Source organism: Vanacampus margaritifer, chromosome 3 (assembly GCF_051991255.1).
Source record: "Vanacampus margaritifer isolate UIUO_Vmar chromosome 3, RoL_Vmar_1.0, whole genome shotgun sequence".
In the NCBI taxonomy this organism is placed as follows: domain Eukaryota; kingdom Metazoa; phylum Chordata; class Actinopteri; order Syngnathiformes; family Syngnathidae; genus Vanacampus; species Vanacampus margaritifer.
In genome coordinates, this window is record NC_135434.1 from 430,191 (window position 1) to 440,936 (window position 10,746).

A 10,746-nucleotide genomic window follows, 5' to 3' on the forward strand; every position below is an offset into this window, starting at 1 on the left:
CCATAATCATTTTCATTATTATTACTTGATATTGCCAGCGACGACCGCTTGCTTGGCCGAGCACGAGCAAAACCTCGTTTGCATTTTTGATAGCAAAGCAAAGGGCAGACTCGACTGCGACGGCTTCCGTAGGATCCAAACACGAAGCGGCGGCGCTGACGTCGTCCCAATTGCGCAGGCTTTAGAAGCGCAAACGTCTTCGGCTCCTTTAAAGTCATCGGCTTTTATTCACAGTCATCATTGCGGATCCAAAACGATGCAAGAAATAAGCACGTGGTGACTTTCAACCAAAAAGCAACATCATCACAATAACTTATTGATTCTGCAATGATTAAGATCATGACTTGAACATCAAGGGATGCAAACGAGGAGGAAGGAAGGAATTGGCTGAGGAAGGAAATTCCGTTGCATTGCGAACGTCACCCGTTTTAACAACGCTGTAGAGATGGAACCAGAACGGCAATTTTGCGATATTAAAACTGCTACAATATTGTCGTCATCGTGTCACCATATTAAAAGCAGCACATCTGTTCAAAAAGTCAGATTGATTTGCATTTGTGCAGTTGTAGCACCCCCTGGTGGTTAGTTGTTCTTTTTAGTGCGGTTGAATTTTTATGCGAGGCATGTTCTGGCCCTTCTCCGTTTCAAATCCGCGCTCACGGTCAGATGTCGAGGAACGTCAGATGCTCGTGAAGCAAGTTGACGTGTGCGTGCATTAGCAACTTAAGTGCCTCCATATGACGTCTTAGAGATTGGAGATGCTTTTTATGCATTGCTGTCATGTACAAAAGCACAATATTGTGTTTTTTTTGAATTCTAAACATCCTCCCCACCATATTGCGATTATGGTATGGCGGCATTTGGATTTTGTGACGTCCCCACTGAGCTGCTCGCAAATCGTCACGGAGCTCGTTAGCGAAATTGATGGCAACGGAAATGAAGACAAGAAAAAGTCTGGCGTCAGGAGGGTGCGTTCCATTTGTGCTGATGAGCGTCAACCGGACGCCAGTGTCGACGCAAGCGCCGATGGGTCGCGGGAGTCCCGGCCAAAGTCCAATTTGAGGCAGCCAATCAGGAACTTGACAATTTTCTGCACTTCCTGGTCATCGTGCGGCTGCTGGATGTGCTTCAAGCTAGCTGTGTGTTCACACACGCTAACTGCAGAAGCGGAAAAGGAGGGGGGGGGGGTGATTGGTCGCGTTTTGGTTCACTTTGACTGACGACAACAAGGAGAGGAACGGTCGCGGGCTGAAGCGTCCGTTCAGTTGTTCTCAAAAAGAGACAGCAGGTCGTCGTTGTTGTTGTTGTTGGGGAGGTCGGGGGGGCCGAGGTAGGACAGGAGCTCGTCCGGGTTGCTCAACTCTGGCAGCAGCTGAAGACACGCACACACACGTGTTACTATGGCAACGCTCTAAACAAGGTTAAAGATGGTTAATAACCAAAACTAATGAAATAAACTAAAAACACCAGAAATGCTGTCGCTTTGCTTGACTTGTTTTGTGTTATTTTCCGTTTTGAAGTCGCCACATAAAAAAACATCAAATGAAAATATTCTACACGAGCTTCATTTCAAACGTTTTCATTTTCATTTCCTTTGCGTCGTTTGCACGAAACAAAAAAGTGACAACAAAATCCACATATTAAAATGAGGACAAAAAGTCAACAAAACGAACAATAGCAAACAAAACCTGCTGTAAAAACTCGTGACGACTGAACTTGAAACAAAAGTCAAAGCCAAATAAGAAGCAAATTTCCTGAAAAATCCCAAAGAATTCGAACCCTGACTGGGTCACAGTGAACTCACGTCCAGAGAAGCTTCCGGGACGTCGGCGCCAGGTCCGAGGCCGAAGGCGTCGCCGTGAAGACGAGCGTTGTGGTTGCTACGCTGCTGCAGCATGGGGTTGACGGCCCCGCCCGCTTGGAGGTTGCCGTGGAGACCGACAGACGGCTGCTGAGGGACGGCAACGCCGCCGTGGGAAGCCGACATCTGCAAGGGCGCGAGAGAGAAGGAATAAAGGAAGGAAAGAACGTGAAAGCGGAAGGAAAACAAAGCTGAGAAGGAAGCAAGTGTTGACGTCGGAACCTGCGGCGGCGCCGGCTTGTCGGCCGCCAGGAGGGCACCGGACAGTTCCGAGCGGTAGGAAAGGGGGGGCGGTCCGGGCGAGGAGAAGTCCCCGCCGATGTGCCCCGGGGTCACGGGGCCCGCGCTCAGGTCCGAGAACGCCGGCTGGCCGGGATACGAAGGAGCTGAAAGTACGCACACGCGAGCTTGCCTTGAGATGCGAGCGCGCTCGTAAGTCAAGGCGGCGGGACGCGAGAGAAGCGCACCCGAGCGCGAGAAGTCGGGCGCGTGGCCGGCGTTGGGCGAGGGGGGGGCGGGGCCCAGGGCGGCGATCATCTCCATGACGCTGGGCAGCAGCACGCGACTCGGGCTGAGGCTCCGACAGCGCTTGAGCGGCGGCCCGTCGGGCTCCTCCTTCACGTGCACGTCCGGCTTGACCGGCACCGGCTTCCAGCTGCACGCCGGGTCGATGGTGATCTCCTCGTACTCGGAACTGGACGCACGCAAAGCGAAAAACACGCCGTTCAAACGCATGGCAGTTTTTCACTTCCATCCGATATGGATTCATTTCGGAACATCGATTATTATTAAATATCGAGGACATGATAAAAAAACAAGCATGAAATTCCAAATGAAGTTTTGCAAAAGAAGTCACCGGTTAAATGATTTTGTAACATAACTTGCGTGTTATCGCTGTTATGTGAAAAACACTTTTTATTTCTTTAAATTTTTGGGACGTTTTTCATCCCAAAAACATAAAAATGCAAAAAAATTTAAATAAAAAAGACCAAAATGGAGATGAGTGTTTTCCACAGAATGAGATGAAAACATTTTCATTATTCTAATTGAATAATTATAAATCCAAAAGATTGTGAATTGTCAGCTCTTTCGCAAATGTCAGAAAATACTTTTTAATTCACGTGAACAGCAAATGTCAAGAAAACGGAAGGACATTTTTTTTAAAATTCTATTTTCTGATAAATTGATGGGAAAAAGATATGAAAATAATCCATTCATGGTTTTACGAATGGAAAGTCGATTGGATTTTGGAAACGTATTGATGACGTATTGTATGCTAATGAGCGTTTATGCAAATCATGTTCCCAATCAAAGGTTCTGGTGATTTGCGACTGGACGAGGGCGGGCGGCCATGTTTAGAAGGACTCACTTCTGGACGTAGATGAGGATTCCCAGCATGTATTGATCCATTTCCAGACCCTCCAGCAGAGCCGTTTTACTGCACGCACACACAAGTTGAAAGGGCAGGTTACCGTGGCAACCGCGCGGGCGCGTTGACGTGCTTACTTGCACACGGGACATCTCCAGGTTCCTCTTTCACAGTTGAGCTGCAGGTACGATTCCAGGTCAAAACACTGCACACAAAAAGTGGCTTGAGAAGACAAACGAGCGACGCACACTTGATTTGATCGATTGATTATCGGCGGCGGTTTTTGGTCCCGTTTGCGAATGTGAAGGCCGATGAAGCCGTTCTGTGCGCGACTGAGCGGCGAACGCTCGCGAACGCGAACGCTCGCGAACGCTCGCGAACGCAGCAAATGGAGGCTTTTCAGCAGGATTCGTAAGACCATTTTTCAGATTCTGCAAAGATCTTTCGAACCTTTTTACGAACGAACCTCGTCCAAAATCCCAAATGAGCGACATAAATAAAGCATGCGAGTAAGAGTTGTGCCAAAAAACAACAAAAAGATTGTCGTGAGAATCGAGATTCTTATTCAAAGACGAAAACATTCTTGCTGAAACGCTAGTTTCTGTTTTTTTGTCATTTTAGCAAACAGAAGATTTTCATTCTTTCCGAAATGCATTTTCATGAAAGTGTCGTCGTTCTTCCACAAAAACAAACATCCGTGAAGCTTTTCGGTTTTAAGACGCAGGTTCTGCACTTCATGGCTTTGGGTCCGTTTCACTTTTGAGGACAAACTGACAACCTTTTGGCAACTCACAACATTTTAAATGAAACTTATTGTTTAAGATTTTAAAAAACAAAACAAAAAATGTTCAATAAGCATTAATGCTTTAAGATACAACAAAGTCAAGTTTGTAATTTAGAATTTTTTTTCGCATTCCTTTTTTCCTTCATTTGCTTCTTTTTTCTCTCCTTTTTATGACTTATTATGAAATATAATAACTGCCGGCACATGATCACGATGCAAGTCAGCAGGACACGACACGTTCTTGTACTTCTTCCAGCTCTTTGAAAATATGAATTGGGACTTTGCTGATAATTCTTGTCTTTGTTTTTATTTTCTTTCACTTTGATTCTCAACGAATATCAGCTTCAAATATCGCTTATCGGCCTCCTTGACGTGACGCACGCACGCACGCGGTGACCTGCACTTAGCGTGCGGGTGATGCGTTAGCTTGCGAATTAGCACGCACGCACGCACCTGTATGTGCCGGCAGTCGTGCCCTCTGGCCGGCAGCTGTATGCGTCGGAAGGTGATGGGACATTTGAGCGACACCCTGATGGCCGTCTGCTCCACGCCGTCCTCCCCGTTGAGGCCGGGCGTGCCGGCAACGGAGCCGCTGCTGAAGTTCCTCTTGACTGCGGGCGACAGCACAACCGCGTCAAGGACGCGCCACGAGCGGCCGGGCCCCGCCCACCACGAGCGGCCGGGCCCCGCCCACCACGAGCGGCCGCCCGGCCGTCACGAGCGGCCGGGCCCCGCCCACCTGGCCGTCACGAGCGGCCGGGCCCCGCCCACCTGGCCGTCACGAGCGGCCGGGCCCCGCCCACCTGGCCGTCACTCACTCTTAGCCACGCAGTGCTCGGCGGGAAGCCGCTTCTTCATCAGGCCCTGAAGAACCGACCGCACCGACGGCCGGTGGACCAGCTGCAGCACGAACAGGTGGGACTGCGCGACATGGCGAGAGAGACTGTGAGACGGGTGCGAGGCGGGTGCGAGCGAGCGGCGGCGTGCCACTGACGCAGCAGCAGGCGGTGACGGTGATCTGGATGGTGTTCCTGCCCAGCTGGCAAACTTGCTTCAGGTACAAAGGCTTGTGCGACGTCTTGTTGTCGCCGCGCTCGATGGTCAGCGGCGTGGCGTTCACGCTCACCTGGGGGAGGAGTCAGACACAGGAAGTTGGTCTTTTCCTTTTTCTTTTCATCTTAAGAAGCATCTTGTGAAATTCTGCATATTTGAAAAATTGTACAATACAACTCGGTCTCCACAAACATATGCATTATTACGACTGCTAAATGATGACTGCAATTCCTCCAGGACGCTGTTGATTAATCACGCGTAAAAAAAAGTGAGTGGCGGAACTTGAAATGACGTCAAAATGAAGGCACTCAGTTTGACATTCTTAACTCATCATAATGATAAATTCTTTATCATCATTATCCACGCAGCACTCCTAGGAAATTACAATGCCCTCTGTGGCATCCTTGGGGGCCACGCTGGTGACCCCTGACCTGGAGCCACGCTGGTGACCCCTGACCTGGAGCGCATACCTGGACGGAGGCCGGCCAGTTGGTGTTCATTTGCCGATCCTCGTGGTGGTAGCACTTGAACTGAAGTTCCAGGTCAGGCCTGCGCACACGCACACACGCGCTTGCTTCAGCACGTGCCGTCAGGTCAAAGGTTACCGGAGGACGGCGGCAGGAAGTGACCTCATGACCAGCGTCTTGTAGACCGAGTCTCTGAGCTGGAAGACGTGGTTGCTGACCGCCAGGTTGTGCTCCAAGCGGAAAGGCTCCAGGACCACGCCGTCTCGCACCGGGAAGGTCAGACGCAGGTCCTCGTTACCTGCCCAACAGGAAGTCAGACGGCTCGGGTTCCAGTCGGGCGCCGCGATGGCTCGGACACGCACCTGTGGGCGGGGACGCTTTCATGTCGGGCAGGAAGGAGGCTTTGCCCGCGTCGCTGTTGCCAGGCGACATGTAGGGCGGCGCCGCCGAGCTGCCGGGCGTGATGGGCGGAGTCGGGTTCCCGGGCACCGGCGAGCTGGGATAAGCCGCTAACCCTCGGCCGGGCTGAGTCGCATCGCACGTCAATAATGACGACGAGCGCGCGCACGCACGCACACAAAAAATCCAAACACACACTTACCCCAGGAGGCGGGTTCAAGGAGGTGTAGACTCCCGCGGCCCCCCCCGCTGACATCACACCCAAAGCTCCGCCCTGGCCGTTGAACTGCTCCTGCTACAACAACACACATTTACACACAAACACATACGTATGCACACATGCTCACACACACCTTGTAGTATTGCGAGTTGGGGGGCACAGATGAGGGGTACTGGGGGAGGGACAGCTTCTGGTAGGAGGGGGTGGAGCCTGGCCTTTGTGGGGCGGAGCCTGGACCAGCAGCACCTGCGGGTTCACAACGGAGGAACCTATCACAAAGCCTAGCATTAGCCGCTAACGTTAAGGTGGAAACTATCACTCACCTGCGTGGAATTGCGAGTAGGAGCCGGGTCCCGGTGGCCCGCCCCCGCCGGAGCCCGGCGCGGAACCGACGGGAAGGCCGTACTGCTGAGGCGGCCCCGGGTAGAGCTGGGGAGGAACGCCACGGGTCAGATTGCGCTCCAACCGATCGATTGATGGTGGCTCACCTCCGAGTTGTAGGGTCGCTTTAGGCCCTGCGGGGGCCGCTGGTGAGCCTGCTGCGCCGCCGTCGAGTAGTTTGGGTGCTGCGTGACCCTTTGGGGGCCTCCGGGCCCGTACATAGAGGTCGGGCCCCTGGCGGAGCCGGGCCCCGGCCCCATGACTCCGGGTGACATGCCGGGTGGGATGCGGGGCACCGAGTGGGCCACGAACTGGTTGCTGTACGTCGGGCCGCCCATCTGGGACACAACAATTATTTTTGTTACACCCCCACCAGGAAGACTTTTTTTTTTTTGCACTTCCCGCCACAACTATAAAGAGCGTCATTTGTCCAAATAATTGTTGTAGTGTTGCAAGTACACCTTTGCAGAAGTGCTGATGACAATGACAGCACCATTGCCACTTACTGGAGAGGGTGTGCAATTACACTTTATTCTAGTACTGGGAAAAAAACAAAAAAAAACATTCCCTTTGAGAGAAAGAATGTGCGTGTTAGGAAGTAGCGGGGAAGTGCGGCTTACCTGTCCATAGTTCATTTCCTGGTTCTGCTTCTCTTGGATGGCGGCCACGGTCGCCGTGGCGGTGGCGGTCGCCGTAGCCGCTGCGGCCGCCACGGCGGCGGCGGCCGCCTGAGTGAAGTCGGCAGCCCCCCTGGCCCCGCTGGGGTTGGGCGGGTAGCTGCATGGGTGGAGCAAATAGTCAGCAACGGCGAGCGTCACGCCGTCAAACGTGCTCCGGCGGCTGTCAAAATGAATCAACAACTAACGGACGATCAAATTTATACACGACTATTTTATTGATCGGGTAAATGTTTAGAGTGATTGTTTTAGTTGAAAAATCTTTTTTCAGACTCTCAATGGTAATTCTTCTGATTTGTGTGCTCCTGGTTTTCTTTCGATATTTGCAAACATCGGCTTTAACTTTCAAAACGATGACAGAAGCAGGAAGTGAAAAATAAAATAAATAAAAAATAACCAGTAATTGCTTAAATGGTTTTGTAGTACACTAAATTAGTGCTGTCACCGTCGAATATTTTTAGAATCGGTTAATCGACTGATCGCATTCATTGCAATTTTGCATTAAAGTGTATTACAAAACATTTTCCCGCCTGATCACTGTTTATTAACCAGTAATTTTTACTACGTATTCATACAAGTGATTAAAAAAGGGGATTGAAGTCGTACGTTACCAGTTCGGTCGTTGCTTTCCGAAGTAAAAACAGATGTTTGCAAATGTCTTGTACAGAAATCAGTCAGCAATTACTGTTGATTTACTGAAATCAGAGGATTTGGACCATTTAAAATAAATAAAAGGTGCCAAACGATTAGTAAAATAGTTATGAATTCATTTTGACAGCTCGAATGCATTTTATTATGAAGTAAAATTATATTCCTTAAATTATTCAATGAACCGATTGATAGAACAACAGATTGTAAAGATATGTGACAGGGCATTCCCTGCACGCGACGCCCACCTTCCCGGGTACCCGCCCGGGCCGCCCACGTAGCCCCCACCGGCCCGGCCGTACGGGCCCTGGTTCATGTAGGCCTTGTTGAGCTCCCCGTAGCTCTGCTGGCCCACGTAGCCCCCCGGGCCCCCTGCCATGGACGGGGGCCCCCCGGGGACCTGCATCCCGTGCGCCCCGGTCGGGTTGGCCCCGGGTCCCATCGCGCCGCCGCCCGGACCCTGCCGTGAAGATAAGGCGGCGTGTGAGATGTGCGAGGGTGTCGAGAGAGCATGCGTGTGTGCGTCAATACCTGGCTGGCTGAGGGGTTGGTGACCCCCCACACGGTGGTGACCACGGAGAGGGACCCAGGTGGCTGGCTGGTGGGCTGCTGCCAGCTGGAGGCCTCGTACCCGTACGGACCCTCGCTGGGGACACACGGGGACGGAGGGGGTGAGTAGGCGGGTTGCCCGTGTGTGTATGCGAGTGTGTGCGCACGTACCTGTGTGGGTTGCCGGCCAGCCCCTTCATCTGATTGAGCGGATTCATTGGGGGTCTCTGTGGAAAGTCAACAGCAGCCAATCAGATGACAACATTGCCCAAGACCTCCCCCAGGGAAGAGTCTCCATCTCACGGCCCCCACCAAACAGAAAGATCAGATGCCAACATTGGAAAATTGTTTGGGAATCTTTTTTTCTTTGGTGTGGATTACACTCATTTGAAAGTCTACTGATGTCACAATAAACCCATCAATAATATCAATTATTGTCAAAGTCACGTGTGTTGTATTGGTGGCGAACCACGTGATAAAACACACACGACATACACAGCCCATCATGTAAGAAGAACAAGACCACACATTTACACAAAAATGGTTCAACTGCACACACACATCTGAGACACATTACAACATCGTAACATACACTTCAACACACACACACAGTAGCAGCGTTGATTAGTTAACTAAAAGTGAGGTCAATTTGAGGACGAGGCGTTTGAAAATGAGCGTCGGGGACACTTTGCCAGGAATAATGTTCAATTTGCTCATGCTAATGCTAAGCCAACAAGCAGCCGCCTACGCCGCTCGCGTTAGCATTAGCAGCCGGCAAGTTACACAGCAGCCGCCGGCCGCCGAAAAAACGAACAAAACAAAAAGCCGCTTTACTTTACCTTCTCATTCGCACCCGGTTGCAGTTTCAAGAAGCGTCGAGGATATGTGATGAGTAAACATTCCAACGCGTAGTGGCTGTCCTTCCCCAGCTGTTGAGCGGTTAGCAACTTAGCTAGGCTAGCTCAAGCCCGGCTGCTGACAATGGAATGTTAGCAGGCTAACGCTTAGCCGCCAGCTAACGTCTTCCTCCGAAACTCTCTTTTATACAATACTATTTGATTGTTGACGCAAACGCTCGATTTCATTCGAAGACGCTTGTCCCGGGTGGTTGAGCGAGCGCGAGCGCGGCGTCGTGCGCCTGGCGAAAGGTTGACCGCGAGGCCGTCTTACCTCCGCCACTTGGCCGCCGAAGTCACCCCGCGGCGGGGCTGTGCGCTCTGTGCTCCTCCGGGCCTCCGGGGCATCAAGAAGGCTCAAGCCGTAATTAGCCACTGGAGGCGGGACGACCCGTTTCAACACGTCCCTCGATATCCACGAAAGATCCTCCGGATTCGCCCTCGAGGAGCTGCGGGTTCGCCGCCGCGTCGACTATCCGGCCTCAGCAGCCGCCAGCATCCCCCGCTGCCCCGCGGCTCGGCGACCAGCAGCAGCACCGCAACAACAACACGCAACACGGCCGGGCACTGAGGGCTGCTTGTCCGAGGCCTTGCTCCGTCCGCATCGCCGCCGTCACACCGGAGAGAGAAGACGACGGTCGGGCGGCCTAATGGAGGAGGAGGAGGAGGAGGAGGAGGAGGAAGAACTGTCTGACGCCGGAGGGAGGGATGGGTTTGGTTTGGTTTGATTTGGTGTAAGTGTGTGTAGGGTTAGGGTGAATGTTCGGAGGTCGCACTGTACACATCACACAATCATTGCTAAGACAATTATCTGTTGTTTGATGTGAAATGGATTCTTTCACATCACACCGTATTTTGTACTGCAATGGCAACCGTTGCTGTCCATCTCTTGCATACTCCTGATATGAAGCACAATTTTGAACCCGCCCCTTTTGACGTGTCTGAAATGAGCCTGTTTTTAGGAGGCGGAACCGTCTCGTGCAGGGAAGCAATTGCCCTCTTAGCCCCGCCCCCTCTGACCCCATGTCTGTGATGACGAGCCTCTGGAGCTAGCGATGAGGCGAGTGGCAACGACTTTATTCAAACAAAACATTTTCTTTGGCGAATGCAGCACTTCATGTGCTAGCATATGCCAAATGCCGCAGGCACTTCAAACAAATGAGTGTTGACTAGGGATGGCAGAAATGGAACACTGAAGCGATCGAATCATTTGGAACAATTGATTCAGAAAAAGCATCGCTTCGTTTGAAACATCTCTCCACAGCGACATCTAGTGGCCAATTCTAAAATCTCCCATTCAAACAGATTAAAGAAGTGTTGCCAACTCCCCACAATTGGCTGTCTGTCATCACCTAGTTTGCACAAATGGCTATCGGCATATACTGTATTTGTAATGGACGCCATAAGAGAGAAATAATATCATGAGAAAGAAAAACGGAAGT

General features: G+C 51.5%; 1 protein-coding gene across 7 annotated transcripts; it reads right to left on the bottom strand.

Annotated features, from left to right (window-relative positions):
* Nucleotides 1-204: 204 nt before the first annotated feature.
* Nucleotides 205-10,196, bottom strand: LOC144049252 (zinc finger MIZ domain-containing protein 2-like). 7 transcript variants are annotated; one of them, XM_077562004.1, is made up of 21 exons: nucleotides 9,579-10,192; nucleotides 8,580-8,635; nucleotides 8,391-8,505; nucleotides 8,108-8,319; nucleotides 7,155-7,311; nucleotides 6,642-6,872; nucleotides 6,477-6,582; nucleotides 6,287-6,399; nucleotides 6,136-6,228; nucleotides 5,897-6,059; nucleotides 5,697-5,832; nucleotides 5,538-5,616; nucleotides 5,009-5,140; nucleotides 4,833-4,935; nucleotides 4,468-4,625; nucleotides 3,368-3,408; nucleotides 3,231-3,299; nucleotides 2,329-2,555; nucleotides 2,084-2,247; nucleotides 1,805-1,987; nucleotides 205-1,372 (listed from the first exon to the last, which is right to left on the bottom strand). In XM_077562004.1, the coding sequence occupies exons 2-21, from the start codon at nucleotides 8,624-8,626 to the stop codon at nucleotides 1,262-1,264; spliced, it is 2,640 nt and encodes an 879-aa protein (XP_077418130.1). In that variant the 5' UTR covers nucleotides 8,627-8,635; nucleotides 9,579-10,192; the 3' UTR covers nucleotides 205-1,261. The 7 variants fall into 7 exon arrangements, with proteins under 7 accessions (XP_077418130.1, XP_077418126.1, XP_077418125.1 ...); XM_077562000.1 differs by having other exon boundaries at nucleotides 3,368-3,435; nucleotides 9,579-10,191; XM_077561999.1 differs by having other exon boundaries at nucleotides 2,084-2,555; nucleotides 3,368-3,435; nucleotides 6,136-6,225; nucleotides 9,579-10,195.
* Nucleotides 10,197-10,746: the final 550 nt, after the last annotated feature.